The 17,540-nt window shown below is 51.7% G+C and overlaps 1 protein-coding gene across 7 annotated transcripts; it reads left to right on the forward strand.

Annotated features, from left to right (window-relative positions):
- Nucleotides 1-488: 488 nt before the first annotated feature.
- On the forward strand, nucleotides 489-17,320 carry LOC105493628 (hematopoietic SH2 domain containing). Of its 7 annotated transcripts, none has more exons than XM_071086171.1 (6): nucleotides 489-612; nucleotides 5,852-6,003; nucleotides 10,007-10,096; nucleotides 12,021-12,186; nucleotides 13,167-13,259; nucleotides 15,966-17,320. In XM_071086171.1, exons 2-6 carry the CDS (start codon nucleotides 5,879-5,881, stop codon nucleotides 16,548-16,550), a joined length of 1,059 nt encoding a protein of 352 aa, XP_070942272.1. In that variant the 5' UTR covers nucleotides 489-612; nucleotides 5,852-5,878; the 3' UTR covers nucleotides 16,551-17,320. The 7 variants fall into 7 exon arrangements, with proteins under 7 accessions (XP_070942272.1, XP_070942277.1, XP_070942274.1 ...); XM_071086176.1 differs by having other exon boundaries at nucleotides 12,021-12,182; XM_071086173.1 differs by having other exon boundaries at nucleotides 5,852-5,928.
- The last annotated feature ends 220 nt before the right edge of the window (nucleotides 17,321-17,540 follow it).

Below are 17,540 nucleotides of genomic sequence, written 5' to 3' on the forward strand. Positions count from 1 at the left end.
TTCTGCCTCCCGGGTTCAAGCGATTCTTTTGCCTCAGCCTCCTGAGTAGCTGGGATTACACGCACGCACCACCACACCTGGCTGATTTTTGTATTTTAATAGAGACAGGGTTTTGCCATGTTGGCCAGGCTGGTCTCAAACTCCTGACCTCAAGTGATCCGCCTGCCTCAGCCTGTCAAAGTGCTGGGATTGCAGGCGTGAGCCACTGCACCCGTCCTCTGTTCCCCCTTTGTAATGATGTCTCACTCCTCTTCACTGCTTGATAGATTATAGATGCCAGGAGTTGGGGGGGGGGCCTGCACCTGTCTCCTTGTCACCCCTGGGTCCTCCAAAGAGTCGGCACACAGTAGGTGCTCAATAACAACTTGTTGGGGGCAAGGCAGGAGCAAGCTGTGTCTGCACGTGTGGCACCAGATGCTTTGCTGGACTGCAGACAGGGTGACTTGGCCTGTCCTTGTTCCACCCCCAGGGCTCACCTGCTTGAAGAAACAGGAACTGCCTCGGGGCAGCCAGCTCCGCCCCATTGACGTGCAGACCTTGAATCGAAACCCAGGCTCCTGCAGGCACTGGTACAGCTACAGCGAGGGCCGCGGCCGTCCACGGATTTCCCAGGTACGTGATCCAAGAGCCTCAGCCCTCCTCTCAGCCCTTGAGGAGACAGAGCATGGGAGCTGGGCTAGGCCAGAAGGAGGGACAGGGCTGGTGGGGCCCGGGGTGGCATGGGTGAGAGCTTCATGGAGGAGGGGGTATTTGTGTGGTGACCACTGGAAAATGGAGCTGGAGTTGGGGAAAAGGGGGTCTTAGCAGGACAACCGCATGAGCACAGCTGTGGAGAGGCGAGAGAGAGAGAGCAAGGATGTCTTTAGGTCTGGAATGTGGGTAGCGAGGAAGTAGAGGAGGCCCCCAGACGAGGGTCAGGAGTTTGAATATGAGCATGAGGTCTTTCATCACTAGATATCTGTTCATCAGCAAAGACTCTTGCACCCTCCTCTGTACCGGGCCAGCACAGAGCAAAAAGCAACAACACAAGAACCTAGCCCTAAGTCCTGATCCCTAGGAGACCCTCAGGCTGGTGGAGACAGAGCAAGCTAAAGACATTCTAGCTCCATGGAGTCATGGCTGGACCAGAGAGAGGAACAGCAGGGGAACGTTGGGGACAGAGAGGGGTGCCAGGGCTTTGTCTGGAGGGAGATGCAGGAAAGCTGCCTGGAGGAGGGGACATTTTTACTGGGTTTTGAAGGACAAATAGGAGTTCTTCCAAGAAAAAAAAAAAAAAAAAGAAGAAGAAGAAGCCTATAAACATTACCCCATGCTAGGTCACAACTGGATTCATGAATATTATATATCTCTCTCTATATATATACAGTGCCAGCTAAACTTTCCTAGGTAAATATCATTATCCCCAAATTAAAGACAGAAATACAGTCACAGAGAGCGGTTAAGTGAATTATCTGAGGTCACACAGCGGCTAAGTGGGGGAGCTAGGGTTTGAACCCAGGCCATCTAAGTCAGGCCGAATTCCAGGCTTTTTTTTTTTTTTTTTGAGACGGAGTCTCGCTCTGTCGCCCAAGCTGGAGTGCAGTGGCTCCATCTCGGCTCACTGCAAGCTCCGCCTCCTGGGTTCACTCCATTCTCCTGCCTCAGCCTCCCTAGTAGCTGGGACTACAGGCACCCGCCATCACGCCCCTCTAATTTTTTTTATTTTTAGTAGAGACAGGGTTTCACCGTGTTACCTAGGATGGTCTTGATCTCCTGAGCTCGTGATCCGCCCGCCTCGGCCTCCCAAAATGCTGGGATTACAGGCGTGAGCCACCACGCCCGGCTCAGGCTCTTTTTTTGTTGGTGGTGGTGATGGGGTTTTTTGGGTTTTTATTTTTTGTGTGTGTGAGACGGAGTTTCGCTGTGTTGCTCAGGCTGGAGTGCAGTGGTGCGATATCGGCTCACTTGCAACCTCTGCCTCCCGGGTTCAAGTGACTCTCCTGCCTCAGCCTCCCAAGTAGCTGAGACTGCAGGCACACGCCACCGTAATTTTTGTATTTTTATTATTTATTTATTTATTTATTTAGAGATGGAGTCTTGCTCTGTTGCCCAGGCTGGAGTGCAGTGGCTCGATCTCAGCTCACTGCAACCTCTGCCTCCCAGGTTCATGCAATTCTCCTGCCTCAGCCTCCAGAGTAGCTGGGATTACAGGCGTAAGCCACCTTGCCCAGATAATGTTTATATTTTTATTAGAGATGGGGTTTCACCATGTTGGCCAGGCTGGTCTCAAACTCCTGGCCTTAGGTGATCCACCTGCCTCAGGCTCCAACAGTGCCAGCATTACAGGTGTGAGTCACTGCACCCAACCTCCAATTCCAGGCTCTTAATCGCTTTGTCACCCTGCTTTATTAAACATTTCTTAATACAGTTGCTTAATTTTGGTTGCCCCAGAATTCCTTCCGGCCATATCCCAGAGGTTATGCTTGACATCCGGTTGGAGAAAGTCAATATTGATTGCCATTGGTCAACGGGCCCTGCCTCCTCATAGAAACAGCCCAGTAAAAAGATCTTTTGAGATATTGAAACATTAGATGGGGCCAATGGGTGGAGGGAGTGAGCTCCAGTTTAAGGACAGAATTTAGGGTGAGCAGCCGGGCGCAGTGGCTCACACCTGTAATCCCAGCACTTTGGGAGGCCAAGGCGGGTGGATCACTTGAGGTCGGGAGTTGGAGACCAGCCTGGCCAACATGGTGAAACTCCATCTCTGCTAAAAATACAAAAATGAGCCAGGCGTGGTGGCACATGTCTGTAATCCCAGCTATTCAAGAGGCTAAGGCAGGAGAATCACTTGAACCTGGGAGGCGGAAGTTGCAGTGAGTTGAGATGGCGCCGCTGCACTCCAGCCTGGGCGACAGAGTGAGACTCCATCTCAAAAAAAAAAAAAAAAAAAAAAAGAATTATGCATGAGCAAGAGGGGTCCCAAAGGAACTATCTAGCAAGATACAATCCTTTGGCTCGTTTTATACTCACTTAATACTGTTTTGCAAAACGGTGCTGCTTTCTTTCTCCAGCTCTGTCATTGGTACACAAAGTCCTGTGGTACTGCTTGCTTAAAATTGTCAAGAAAGTATGTGAATTAATGATGCATCTGACATATCGTAGGTGTGCCATGAGTGGCTACAATGTGTGGTGACGTTGGTGGCAGAAGTGACTGTCTGAAGCCACATTTCTCTGGTGTTTAATGAAACCAAGGCAGCCAGGCACGGTGGCTGGTGCCTGTAATCCCAGTATGTTGGGAGGCTGAGGTGTTAGAACTGCTTGAGCCCAGGAGTTCGAGGCCAGCCTGGACAACAGAGCAAGACCCTGTCCCTACAAAAAAATTTTTCGAAATTAGCCAGGCATGATAATGCATGCCTGTAGTCCCAACTACTTGGGAGGTTGAGGTGGGAGGATTGCTTGAACCTGAGAGGTTGAGGCTGCAGTGAGTGTGAGCTGTGATGGCGGCATTGCACACTCTAGCCTCGGGAACAGAGGGAAACCCTGAGAGAGAGAGAGAAAGAGAGAGAGAGAGAGAGAGAGCCACCACCAATGGGTCAGCTGTTTCTTTCATTCACTTGCCATTTTGCCATTTCCTCATTCCTCTGGGGGCATTGATATTTACTTAATATTTAAATATTCTATTCTTTTTTTCTTTTTTTTTTTGAGACAGTGTCTCACTCTGTCCCTCAGGCTGGAGTGCAATGGCGTGATCTCGGCTCACTGCAACCTCCGCCTCCTGGGTTCTAGCGATTCTCCTGCCTCAACCTCCTGAGTAGCTGGGATTACAGGCACCCACCATCACGTCTGGCTAATTTTTGTAGAGACGGGGGTTTCACCATGTTGGCCAGGTCTCGAATCCCTGACCTCAGGTGATCCACCTGCCTCAGCCTCCCAAAGTGCTGGGATTACAGGCGTGAACCACCACGCCCAGCTCTAAATACTCTACTCTTAAATTTTTAAAATATTTATTTATAAAAGGAACTTTCTAGTCCTTGCAAGAATGGCATAAGAGCCTAAGCACAATGGCTCATGCCTGTAATCCTAGCACTTTGGAAGACTGACACAGGCGGACTGTTTGAGTCCAGGAGTTTGAGACCAATGTGGGCAGGAAGGTGAAACCCCATCTCTACAAAAATACAAAAATTAGCCAGGCATGGTGGCACATGCCTGTGGTCCCAGCTACTTGAGGGACTGAGGTGGGAGAATCACTTGAGGGAAGAAAGTCGAGGCTGCAGTAAGCCAAGATGGAGCCACTGCATTCCAGCCTGGGTGACAGAGTGAGACCCTATCTCAAAAAAAAAAAAAAGAAAAAAACACAATGGCATAAGCAGAATAAAAGGAAAAGTCCTTGAAGGACTTTGAGGATGAGTCAATGAATGAATGTGTAAAATCTATCAGGCACATAGTAGGTGCCCAAAAAACACAAGCCAGCTTTTTTGTTTTTTTGTTTTTTTGAGACGGAGTCTCACTCTGTTGCCCAGGTTGGAGTGCAGTGGTACAATCTCGGCTCACTGCAGCCTCTGTCTCCTGGGTTCAAGTGATTCTCGTGCCTCAGCCTCCCAAGTAGTTGGGATTATAGGCACGTGCCGCTGTGCCCAGCTCATTTTTGCATTTTTGTAGTGACAGGGTTTCACCACGTGGCCCAGGCTGGTCTTGAACTCCTGACCTCAGGTGATCCACCTGCCTCGGTCTCCCAAAGTGCTAGGATTACAGGTGTGAGCCACCACGCCCAGCCACACAAGCCAGTTTTTTTGTTGTTTTTGAAACGTGGTCTTGCTCTGTTCCCCAGACTGGAGTGCAGTGGCACAACCACGGCTCACTGCAGCCACATCCTTCCGAGCTTAAGGGATCCTCCCACCTCAGCCTCCCGAGTAGCTGGGACTACAGGCATGCACCACCGCACCCAGCTAATTTTTAAATTTATTTTATTTATGTATTTACTTATTTATTTTTTTGAGATGGAGTCTCACTCTGTCGTCCAGGCTGGAGTACAGTGGCGCCATCTTGGCTCACTGCAACCTCTGCCCCACCAGGTTCAAGCGATTCTCCTGCCTCAGCCTTTGGAGTAGCTGGGATTACAGGTGCCCACCACCACGCCCAGCTAATTTTTGTATTTTTAGTAGAGATGGATTTCACCATGTTGGCCAGGCATGGTCTCAAACTCCTGACCTCAGGTGATCCACCCACCTTGGCTTCCCAAAGTGCTGAGATTACAGGCGTGAGCCACTGCACCTGGCCAAATTGTAAAATTTTTTGTAGAGATGGGGGTCTCACTATGTTGCCCAGGCTGGTCTGGAACTCCTGGGCTCAAGCCATCCTCCCACCTTAGCCTCCCAAAGTGCTAGGATTACCCATGTGAGCCATCACACCTGGCCACAAGCCAGTTTTAAGTCCATTGCTCTGTCCACCCTGCAGAACTTCTCAAAGGAGGAGGTACCATAAGCTTCAAGAACAGAGCAAAGATAAGAGGTGCATCAGCGGCCGGGCGCGGTGGCTCAAGCCTGTAATCCCAGCACTTTGGGAGGCCGAGACGGGCGGATCACGAGGTCAGGAGATCGAGACCATCCTGGCTAACACGGTGAAACCCCGTCTCTACTAAAAAATACAAAAAAACTAGCCGGGCGCGGTGGCGGGCGCCTGTAGTCCCAACTACTCGGGAGGCTGAGGCAGGAGAATGGCGTGAACCCGGGAGGCGGAGCGTGCAGTGAGCTGAGATCCGGCCACTGCACTCCAGCCTGGGTGGCAGAGCAAGACTCCGTCTCAAAAAAAAAAAAAAAAAAAAAAAAAGAGGTGCATCAGCTTGATTCTTGTCTTCCCTCCCTTCTCTACCCAGGTGACCTTCCCCCAACCCCAGGAAGCTATGACAGAGGCCAGGAAGCCGCCCCCACTGCTACCCCCACGGCTGGACTGGTTCGTGCACACCCAGGTGGGCCAGCTGGCCCAAGACGGGGTCCCCGAGTGGTTCCATGGTGCAATCTCAAGAGAGTGAGGACACACCCACACCCTCCACCCTGCCCTCCCCACTCTTTCCTTGTCTGTCCCTACCCTGGGCAACTTTTAACTGCAGAATTCTGGACTTGGCTCAGCTCAGTGTGGCAAGAGTGTAAAATGAGCTCCAGGCTCCCAGGCTTGAATCCTGCCACCTGTGTGGGCTCACTGTGTGACCTGGGGCAAGTTACTTGCTCTCTCTCTCAGCTTTCTCTATACAAGTGGCCAACAGGCCAGCACTGCCAGGGACCTGGCAGCACCCCACACCTCGCCCAGGCCAGGCAGGATACAGCCTCAGAATCTTTCTTTCTTTCTTTTTGAGACACAGTCTCACTCCGTCACCTAGGCTGGAGTGCAGAGGCGCAATCCTGGCTCACTGCAACCTCTGCCTCCCGGGTTCAAGCGATTCTTCCACCTCAACCTCCCGAGTAGCTGGGATTACAGGCACGTGCCACCAAGCCTGGCTAATTTTTGTGTTTATAGTAGAGACAGGGTTTCACCATGTTGGCCAGGCTGGTCTCAAACTCCTGGCCTCAAGTGATCCACCCGCGTCAGCCTCCCAAAATGCTGGGGTTATAGGCGTGAGCCACCACGCCTGGCTAGAATTTTTCTGAACACAATACCCCAAGCAGCTGCTCTCAACCCATGAGGGTACAACCAATGTGCCCTTTCTTTTTTTTTCTTTTTCTTTCTTTCTTTTTTTTTTTGATAGAGTTCTGCTCCGGTTGCCCAGGCTGGAGCGCAGTGGCGCGATCTCAGCTCACTGCAGCCTCCACCTCCTGGGTTCAAGCAATCCTCCTGCCTCATGAGTAGCTGGGACTACAGGCATGCACCACCACGCCCGGCTAATATGTGTATTTTTAGTAGAGACAGGGTTTCACCATGGTGGCCAGGCTAGTCTCGAACTCCTGACCTCAAGTGATCCGCCTGCCTCGGCCTCCCAAAGTGCCAGGATTACAGGCGTGAGCCACTGTGTCTGGCCCTAATGTGCCGTTTCTACCTCAGACTGTGAGCTCTGAGGATGTGTGCCCGGCTCTAACTAAATGGAGGAACAAATATTTATTGCCACCCTCTGCATGCAGGAACTTGAGAAAATTCTGTGAAGGCCACAGAGAGGAAATAGTGTTGGTCATGGTTTCTGAGCTCTGGGCCTTGCTGTCTAACAAAAATATAACATGGGTTGCACACTGCAATTTTTTAAAAAATTTAGTAGCTATATTAAAAGAAGCAGCTGGGTGCAGTGGCACTTACCTTTAATCCCAGCTACTCGGAATGCTGAGGCAGAAGGATTGCTTGAGCCCAGGAGTTCAAGGCTGGTCTGGACAACATGGTGAGACTCCATCTCTAAAAGGAATTTTAGGCCGGGCGCGGTGGCTCATACTTGTAATTCCAGCACTTTGGGAGGCTGAGGCGGGCAGACCACCTGAGGTCAGGAGTTCAAGACCAGCCTGGACAACATGGTGAAAGTTTGTGTCTACTAAAAATACAAAATTAGCCAAGCATGGTGGTGCATGTCTGTAATCCCAGCTACTCGGGAGGCTGAGGCAGGAGAATCACTTGAATCCAGGAGGTGGAGGTTGCAGTGAGCTGAGATGGAGCCATTGCACTGCAGCCTGAGCAACAAGAGCGAAACTACGTCTCAAAAAAGAAAAAAAAAAAATTAACTGTGCATGGTGACGCGTTCCTGTAATCCCAGCTTCCCAGCTATTCAGGTGGCTGAGGCAGGAGACTTGCTGGGACCCTGGAGGCAGAGGCTGCAGTAAGCCGAGATCGTGCCATGCACTCCAGCCTGGGTGACAGAGCGAGACTCCAACTCAAAAAAAAAATTAAAAAAAGTTAGCCGGGCGTGTGGCATATGCCTGTGGTTCTGTGTACTGAGGAGGCTGAGGTGAGAGGATCTCTTGAGCCCAGGAAATCAAGGTTTCAGTGAGCTATGATTGCACCTCTGCATTCCAGCCTGAGTGATAGAGCAAGACCCTGTCTCAAAAACAAAAAACGGTTCATCAAACAGCATATATTCCTTTTTTGTGCTGTTTTGGAAATCAGTACAAAAGGCCAGTGACCTCTGTATTGAATAGTGCAGGACCAGCTTGTCCCACGGAAGGCCGCCTTCCTCTCTGTGAACTCCAGATAATAATGGTAATAATCTAGAAAATAGACCGGGTGCAGTGGCTCACTCCTGTAATCCCAGCACTTTGGGAGGCCGAGGCGGGTGAATCACCAGAGGTCAGGAATTCGAGACCAGCCTGGCCAACATGGTGAAACCCCGTCTCTACTAAAAATACAAAAAATTAGCTGGGCGTGGTTGCGGGTACTTGTAATCCCAGTTACTTGGGAGGCTGAGGCAGGAGAATAGCTTGAACCAGAGAGGCACAGGTTCCAGTGAGCCAAGATCGCATCATTGCACTCCAGCCTGGGCAACAAAAGCAAAACTCCGTCTCAAAAAAAAAAAAAAAAAAAAAAGGCTGGGCGCAGTGGCTCAAGCCTGTAATCCCAGCACTTTGGGAGGCCGAGACGGGCGGATCACGAGGTCAGGAGATCGAGACCATCCTGGCTAACATGGTGAAACCCCGTCTCTACTAAAAAAAATACAAAAAAAAAAAAAAACTAGCTCGGCGTGGTGGCGGGCGCCTGTAGTCCCAGCTACTCGGGAGGCTGAGGCAGGAGAATGGTGTAAACCCGGGAGGCGGAGCTTGCAGTGAGCTGAGATCCAGCCACTGCACTCCAGCCTGGGCGACAGAGCGAGACTCCGTCTCAAAAAAAAAAAAAAAAAAAAAAGAGAAAGAGAATAATAATAATAATAATAACAGCAAACATTTTGGGAGCACTTACCAGGTAGCAACTGTCATGCTTATGTTGCAAGTTCTTTCTCTTCTCACAGCAGCCTTGGAAGTGAGGTTTACTTTCCCCTTGAGGAAGCTGACAGAGAGAGACGATTGCCTGAGGTCACACAGCTGATGGACAGTAGAGCTGGGTTTTGCACTCGAATGCATCTGAGTATATGAGTCCTTCTTTGTTACTTGTGACACCTTGATCCACCCAAAGGTGCCTTAATCGGGGGATTCTAGGCATTGGGATGGGGCTGTGGGAGATGGGAGGAGGTCTGGCCTGAGATCAAGGTCATCAGATGCCTCCTAGTTCCTCAGGGGGAACATCCCTAATCCCTGAATAGCCCAAGGTGTGCAACAACTGAAAAACAAACAAACAAACAAAAAACCCGATGGGTTTGGGGTGTTTGTTCATTTAGAAAACAGGCCGGGCGTGGTGGCTCATGCCTGTAATCCCAGCACTTTGGGAGGCTGAGGCAGGTGGGTCACTTGAGGACAGGGGTTTGAGACCAGCCTGGCCAACATGGTGAAACCCTGTCTCTACTAAAAATACAAAAAATAGCCGGGCATGGTGGCAGGTGCCTGTAATCCCAGCTACTTGGGAGGCTAAGGCAAGAAGAATCACTTGAACCCAGGAGGTTGAGGCTGCAGCAAGCTGAGATCGCACCATTGCACTCGGCCTGGGCAACAGAGCGAGACTCTGTCTCAAAAAAAAAAAAAAGAGAAAAAAAGAGGCCGGGCACAGTGGCTTGCACCTATAATCCCAGCACTTTGGGAGGCCGTGACGGGCGGATCACGAGATCAGGAGATTGAGGCCGTCCTGGCTAACACGGTGAAACCCCGCCTCTACTAAAATATACAAAAAAATTAGCCGGGCGTGGTGGCGGGCACCTGTAGTCCCAGCTACTCGGGAGGCTGAGGCAGGAGAATGGCATGAACCCGGGAGGTGGAGCTTGCAGTGAGCCGAGATCGCGCCACGGCACTCCAGCCTGGGCGACAGAGCGAGACTGTCTGAAAAAAAAAAGAAAAGGAAAAAAAGGAAAATGAAAACTACCAGCCTTCTGCATGAATGATCCCATGGCCCCCGGAGTTTAACTGGTACGCGGGGCGGCTGGACTGTGTCATTTCCTTTCTGTGTGTGTGTCATTTCCTTTCTGTGTGTGCCCTTCCAGGGATGCTGAGGACTTGCTGGAGTCACAGCCCCTGGGATCCTTTCTCATCAGGGTCAGTCACAGCCACGTGGGCTACACACTTTCCTACAAGTAAGGCCTGGGCCAGGGGCCAGGGCAGGGGCAGGTGGGCTCTGGGGTTTCCTTGGAGGGGGCAAGGGGTGCTTCATGTCATAGCTTCTCAGAAAGCAGCAGTAACTGAGGCCGTGGGTCTGAGAACGGGAGCTGCTGGGGACCTAAGATTGGCAGCTTCTCTCCCTCCACCCCTCACAATCTAATTAGTGATTCCCTGACTGTGTGTTAGGGAAACCCAGGGAAGCCCAGCTCCTTAAGACCTGAAAGCCAAACAAATCCAGAGGATTCCAGGCCAAAGGAAGAAAAACCCAATGGCTCAATTACAGAGTCACCCACGGTGGGAAAAACTTATCCAAGGCTCAGCTCTGCCATTACATGCTCTGTGACCTTAGACAAGTTACTCAACCTCTCTATGCCTTCAGTAAAGGAGTGTCACACTTTAATTCAGAGTGTTCATGTGAGGATTAACTGAGATACAGTCAGCACATAGAGAGCCATTAATATACATTCATTGGTTAACTAAGCATTTATTCAGCACTTGCTGTGTGCCAGGCACACAGCCTTAGGTTGGGGCTTTCTTTTTGCTTTTCTTTTTGAGACAGAGTCTCGCGCTGTCACCCAGGCTGGAGTGCAGTGGCATGATCTCGGCTCACTGCAACTTCCACCTCCTGGGTTCAAGCGATTCCCCTGCCTCAGCCTCCCCAGTAGCTGGGATTACAGGCACCTGCCACTGTTGCTGTCGGTTCCTATGGGAGGGAATGAAGGAGACAGACGTAGAAATTAAGACAAAGACAAAAAATCTGTTTTAAAAGTAGGGGTCGGGGGCTCCTTGCTTCTTTTTTTTTTTTTTTTTTTTTTTTTTTTTTTTTTTTTTGAGACGGAGTCTCGCTCTGTCGCCCAGGCTGGAGTGCAGTGGCCGGATCTCAGCTCACTGCAAGCTCCGCCTACCGGGTTCACGCCATTCTCCTGCCTCAGCCTCCCGAGTAGCTGGGACTACAGGCGCCCACAACCGCGCCCGGCTAATTTTTTGTATTTTTAGTAGAGACGGGGTTTCACCGTGGTCTCGATCTCCTGACCTTGTGATCCGCCCGCCTCGGCCTCCCAAAGTGCTGGGATTACAGGCGTGAGCCACCGCGCCCGGCCGGGGCTCCTTGCTTCTAGTGAGCAAAGGCAGCTTTGAGCTTCCACAGCCCTTCATATTTATTAGATAGAAAGAGCAGGAAGGGAGAGGTAACAGTTGGTCAGCTGCTTGATTTTTCACAGGTACACATAATTGCTTTCTTTGTACAACAGGCTTCAGACGTGCCTATAGTTAACCACAAGGAACACTGTGCTTGGGGCGTGACTGCCCTCAGCACTCCTTCTGGCAGCAAACACAGTTGTCAGTTTTCCAACATCCTGCTTTCATAAGAACAGTTTTCCGTTTACTCACATAGCCTCCAGTGGTATACTGAGTTGGTCACGACCCCCATTTTCTTGGCCTGTAACATGCCACCACACCTGGCTAATTTTTGTATTTTTAGGAGAGACAAGGTTTCACCATGTTGGCCAGGCTGGTCTGCAACTCCCGGCCTCGAGTAATCCGCCTGCCTCAGCCTCCCAAAGTGCTGGGATTACAGGCGTGAGCCACCATGCCCAGCTTTCATTATCATTTCTATTGATCACTTACCCCTAGCCAGGCAATAAGTTAAGCTTTTGTCTGTAGTAGCATGTTTTATCTGAGGTCAGCCTTTGTACTCCTGTGTTATAAATGGGGGAAACTGAGGCACAGCGAGGTTAGTAACCTGCTGGGTGTTGCATGGCTAGTCAGTGAAGAAGCCTGCATGGGAACCTGGGGTAGTCCGGCTGTAGCAGTGACGCTGCCAGCCCAAGGGCTGGGGGGGGGACTTGGGGCAGGGATGAGAGGGAGCAGGATGTCCCAGCCCCCTCAGTGTCTCCGCAGAGCCCAAAGCAGCTGCTGCCATTTCATGGTGAAGCTCTTGGATGATGGAACTTTCATAATCCCCGGGGAGAAGGTGGCCCACACCTCACTGGACGCCCTGGTCACCTTCCACCAGCAGAATCCAATTGAGCCGCGCAGGGAGCTGCTGACACAGCCCTGCAGGCAGGTGAGGGCGGGGGCCCACAAGGTTCACAGCCATCTCCTTGGGGCCAAGCCCCCCAGACCCCTTTGTTTCCCACGCCCCCATCAGCTTCTATTGATTCTGTCACTCTCATGGTCCTTGGCCCCTCTGGCCCCGCCCCTCGTAGTCCCTCTGCCCCCCACCAGCCGTCTCCCTTGTGGTTCCTGCTTCCCCATGGCTCCGCCCTCCAGGCACATGTCAACAGGCTGATTTTTTATAAGGGTTCATGTGCCAGGTATCATCTTGGCTCACCTGAAGGAATGGCATCTTTCCTTAGAAGGCTCAGTGGGCGTGGCTTGGCTCCCAATAAACTGCTGTAGGTGGAGCATCTTTCCTTAAAAGGCTCAGTGGGTGTGGCCTGGCTCCCAATAAACTGTTGTGGGTGGAGCATCTTTCCTTAAAAGGCACAGTGAGTGGCCTGGCTCCCAATAAACTGTTGTGGGTGGAGCATCTTTCCTTAAAAGGCTCAGTGAGTGGCCTGGCTCCCAATAAACTGCTGTGGGCAGGGCATGTTTCCTTAGAGGACCCAGTGGGCGTGGCCTAGCCCCTAAGAAACTGCTGTGGCAGGGGTATCTTTCCTTAGAAGGCTCAGTGGGTGTGGCCTAGCTCCCAATAAACTGTTATGGGCAGGACATCTTTCCTTATAGGGCTCAGTGGGCCTGGCCTAGCTCCCAAGAAAGTGTGGTGGGTGGGGCATCTTTCCTTAGAAGGCTCAGTGGGTGTGGCCTAGCTCCCAAGAAACTGCTATGGGCGGGGCATCTTTCTTTAGAAGGCTCAGTGGGTGTGTCCCAACCACTAAGAAATGGCTGTGGGTGGGGCATATTTTCTTATAAAGCTTAGTGGGCGTGGCCTAGGTACTAAGAAACTGCTATTCGAGGGATGGTCCCTGAGACCTGCCTTCCAGGGTCCGTGCTGGACCTTTCCCCCTCCCTAGTGCTGAGCTGCAGGCCCCTTCCGTCCTGCAGAAGGATCCGGCAAACGTGGATTACGAGGATCTCTTCCTCTACTCCAACGCAGTGGCGGAGGCAGCTGCCTGCCCGGTGTCTGCACCTGAGGAGGTATGTATATGACAGGAGGCAGGCACCTCCCACCTGGCTGAGGGGCAGGAGCAGAGGCCGTCAACAGCTGCCAGAGGACGCTCCTTCTAGAATGAGAAGGAGATCCTACAGCTTGGTGCTTTAAACCTTTCCAGTGATTTTCCAACACAGAGATTAAAATTCAAACTAAAATCTCAGTTCCTCTTTCTGCCCATCACCTACCCAGTGCCAGCCCCGCTGCCATACCGTCTGTTGTTCAGACACACCAAGCAAACCTCGGGGTCTCTGCATGTGCCGGTCCCACTTCAGGTCCTTTGCACAAACTATGTGCCCTGCCCCTAGATTTCCCATGTCTTCATTCATTTCTCCTTCAAGTGCCTCCTTCCCCAGGCTCCAGACCTACAGCAACACCTGCATTCTCCTTCACATTACCCTGTTTATTCAGTGCAGCAGACTTCCCAAAAATGTTCTCCCAAATCCTATTTACTTATGGGTTTTCATGCTCCCTGGCTGCCTCCTCCATCAGACTGTGAGCTCTGAGAGACTGGAAACTCCATCTGGCTTGTTTGCCTTTGCTTCTCCCACCCCTCTGAGAGGACCTGCCATATTGAAGGTGCTTAACTAAGGAATCTGTGGAGTGGATGAATGAATGTATCACAGCATCTTGGGGTTTGGGAGACCTTTAGGCACCCCTAGGTGGAAGCCTAAGTGCTCTCCAAGCCCCCTGCCCAGCAGGGGAAGTTATGACAGTGGTACAAATGAAACAGGCTGGTGCGATGGACATCAGTGGAGGTGGGGGGTGCAAGTGGGGGAAGGCAGTCAGGGAAGGCTTCCTAGAGGAGGTGGCATATAGCTGAGATCTGCAAGGTGAGGAGGAGCCAGTCATACACACAGACACAGGGAGGATATTCCAGGCAGAGGGAATGGCACTTGCAAAAGTCCTGGGGCTTGGTGTGTTTGGAAAACAGAACAACAAAAGCCAGCATATAGATGGAGTGGGGTTAGTGAGAGACTGTCAGAAGCTGAAGCCCCAGGGTCAGCAGGAGCCAATAGTGCAGGGCCTTGGGGCCAAGGGGAGGAGCTGGGATTCTATTCCAGTTGCACCAGGGAGGAGCCGTAGGAGACTGTATGCATGGGAGGACTTTTTTTTTTTTTTGAGACGGAGTCTTGCTTTGTCGACCAGGCTAGAGTGCGATGGGGCACAGTCTAGACTCCGCCTCCTGGGTTCAAGCGATTCTCCCGCCTCAGCCTCCCGAGTAGCTGGGACTACAGGTGCATGCTAGTTTTTGTATTTTTAGTAGAGACAGGGTTTCACCATGTTGGCCAGACTGGTCTCAAACCCCTGACCTCACGATCTGCCCACCTCGGCCTCCCAAAGTGCTGGGATTATAGGCGTGAGCCACCACACCTGGCCGGGACTGGTGGTTTTAAATGTTTCCTGTGGCTACTGGCTGCAGAAGGGGCTTTCCGGGCTACTGGTGGAGATGGAAAGGAGGAGGAAGTGAGGTGGGGATGGGGGACAGTGTCAAGGTGGGAGGGATGAAAATGAGAGCCCAGGTGTGGAAAGAAACATGGATATTTGGTCTGCACAGTGGCTCACACCTGTAATCCCAGTGCTTTGGGAGGATGAGGCAAGAGGATTGCTTGAGGCCAGGACTTTGAGACCAGCGTGGGCAACACAGCAAGACCGTGTCTCCACAAAAAATTAAAAAATTAGCCAGGCATGGTGGCGCATGCCTGTAGTCAGCTACTCTGGAGGCTGAGGTGGGAGGATTGCTGGAGCCTGGGAGGTCGAGGCTGCAGTAAGCCATGATTGCACCACTGCACTCCAGCCTGAGTGACAGAGCAAGACCCTGTCAAAAACAACAAAAATTTGGAGAGACGGGGTCTCACTACACTGCCCAGGCTGGTCTCAAACTCCTGGCCTCAAGCAATCCTCCTGCCTCAGCCTCCCAAAGCACTGGGATTATAGGTGTGAGCTATCACACCTGGCCCCACATTTTTGTAGAGATAGTTATTTCATAACCTCTGAAAATCAGATAAAATTCACATTTCCATGTTTATAAATAAAGCTATATTAGAAGCCAGGCACGCTCATTGGTTGACGTGTGATCTCTGGCATCCCCTACAACAGCAGAGCTAAGTAATTGAGACAGATGGTACAGCCTGCAAAGCTGAAATATTTACTCTCTGACTGTTTGTAAGGGAAGTTTGCCAGGCCAGGCGTGTTGGCTCATGCCTGTAATCCCAGCACTTTGGGAGGCCGAGGTGGGTGGATCACCTGAGATCAGGAGTTCAAGACTACCGGGGCCAACATAGTGAAACCATGTCTCTACTAAAAATACAAAAATTAGCCAGGCGTGGTGGTGTACTTGTAGTCCCAGCTACTCGGGAGGCAGGAGAATCGCTTGAACCCAGGAGGTGGAGGTTGCAGTGAGCTGAGATTGCACCACTGCACTCCAGACTGGGCGACACAGTGAAACTCCATCTCAAAAAAAAAAAAAAAAAAAAAAAGAAGAAGAAGAACAAGTTTGCCAGCCCCTGGGGGAGATAGTGAAGCCATTTACTGAGATAAGAAAGACAGGGCATGGGATCCGGTTTGGGGGTTCACACGGGGACGTTTCTCAGCCCCAGGGTGTCTGGGTGGAACCCAGGCTCCAATTTCTGGGACAGATGCAGTACTTTGGTGGGCGAGCTGCCCCAAGCCTCACCCAGTCTTGTTTTCAGGCCTCCCCAAAGCCAGTCCTGCGTCACCAATCAAAGGAAAGGAAGCCGTCATCAGAGATGAACAGAGTAACCACCGAGGAAGCCACTTCCTCCTGCCCCCCAAAAACCCCTCTTGGAGAGACCCGCCAGAAACTCTGGAGGAGCCTCAAAATGCTCCCCCAGAGAGGCCAGAGGGTCCGGCAGCAGCTGAAAAGCCACCTCGTCACTGTGAGCCTGCCGTCACTCTTAGATGTCCGGAGATCCACGGTGATCTCAGGCCCTGGGACCGGAAAAGGCAGCGAAGATCACTCAGGGGATCCCACTTCGGGGGACAGAGTCCACATGGATCCCTGTGTGGTCACATCTCTCAAAAGCCCCTCACAGCCCCAGGCACCAAAAGACAGAAAGATCCCCACCAGGAAGGCCGAGAGGTCGGCCAGCTACAGTGAGGTGACCCCGGGGGACAGGAGTTGGCACCAAATGGTAATGAGAGCTCTGTCCTCCCAGGAGTCCACACCAGAACACCAGGGCTTGGCAGAGCCTGAGAACGACCAGCTCCCGGAGGAGTACCAACAACCGCCACCGTTTGCCCCTGGGTACTGCTAGAGAACAGGTCCACCCTGGCTCTGTCCTCTTGCTACCGGGGGCTGCCACACTCCTGAATGTCCTAACGTTTCTTCCATGGCGCCACACCATGGCATCCGGGAGTCTTTGGGAACCCGGGAAATGGAACAAAGATGTTTTTGGGGTCTGTTCCTGCAGTCACCCGTGGGGCGAGCTGGTTATTTTAGCAATAATCATCAGAGTGACGCTGATGGTTCGGGGCGCCTCCTGTGCATCAGCGCCCGTGCCAGACCCTCTATTCATTATTTGACGCCTGAGAGCAAGCCCCTCAGGTAGCGTCACCCTCCATGTTTTGAAGAAGAGACTGAGGTTCCGAGAGGATAAGAGGCGTGACCAAGGCCACAGAGCTATGGCGGTCAGCACCAGGATTTGAAGCCAGGTGAATCCGAGCCCTTTTCCCACAGCATCTGTTTGTTCCGTTGTCTAAAAGCACACTTCTGGCCGGGCACAGTGGCTCATGCCTGTAGTCCCAGCACTTTGAGGGGCCAAGGCAGGCAGATTGCTTGAGGCCAGGAGTTCGAGACCAGCCTGGCCAACATGGTGAAACCCCGTCTATATTAAAACATTCAAAAATTACCTGGACATGATGGCACATGCCTATAATCCCAGCTACTTGGGAGCCTGAGGCAGGAGAATCGCTTGAACCCAGGAGGCAGAGGTTGCAGTGAGCCAAGATCGCATCACTGCAGTGCAGCCTGGATGACAGGGTGAGACTCCATCTCAAAAAATAAATAAATAAATAAAAATGAAATACAAAAAATAAAAGCACGCTGCGGGGTCTCTCACCAACCGGAGCTGCGTCCAGGCTCAACTCCGAGTGTGTCCCCAGTGGCACCCGTGGTGGTTCATGCTTTCCTCCTGGGGTTTTCATACAGATGAAGGAGACGAGATGTGTTGAGGGCTTGGTGTGCAGTAGGTGCTTGGACATCATCAGTGTTGGTTTCAGGAGAAGCACATGAGCCTCTTACCTTT

This window comes from Macaca nemestrina, chromosome 20 (assembly GCF_043159975.1).
Source record: "Macaca nemestrina isolate mMacNem1 chromosome 20, mMacNem.hap1, whole genome shotgun sequence".
Taxonomy (NCBI): domain Eukaryota; kingdom Metazoa; phylum Chordata; class Mammalia; order Primates; family Cercopithecidae; genus Macaca; species Macaca nemestrina.

What these genes read in the sequence shown, in the direction of transcription:
- LOC105493628 (XM_011761472.2), top strand. Translation starts at nt 11,788, where the DNA reads ATGTTTTATCTGAGGTCAGCCTTTGTACTCCTGTGTTATAAATGGGGG. An exon ending in TGACACAGCCCTGCAGGCAG is followed by an intron (nt 12,187 to 13,166) that starts GTGAGGGCGGGG and finishes TCCGTCCTGCAG; the next exon opens with AAGGATCCGGCAAACGTGGA. An exon ending in CGGTGTCTGCACCTGAGGAG is followed by an intron (nt 13,260 to 15,965) that starts GTATGTATATGA and finishes TCTTGTTTTCAG; the next exon opens with GCCTCCCCAAAGCCAGTCCT.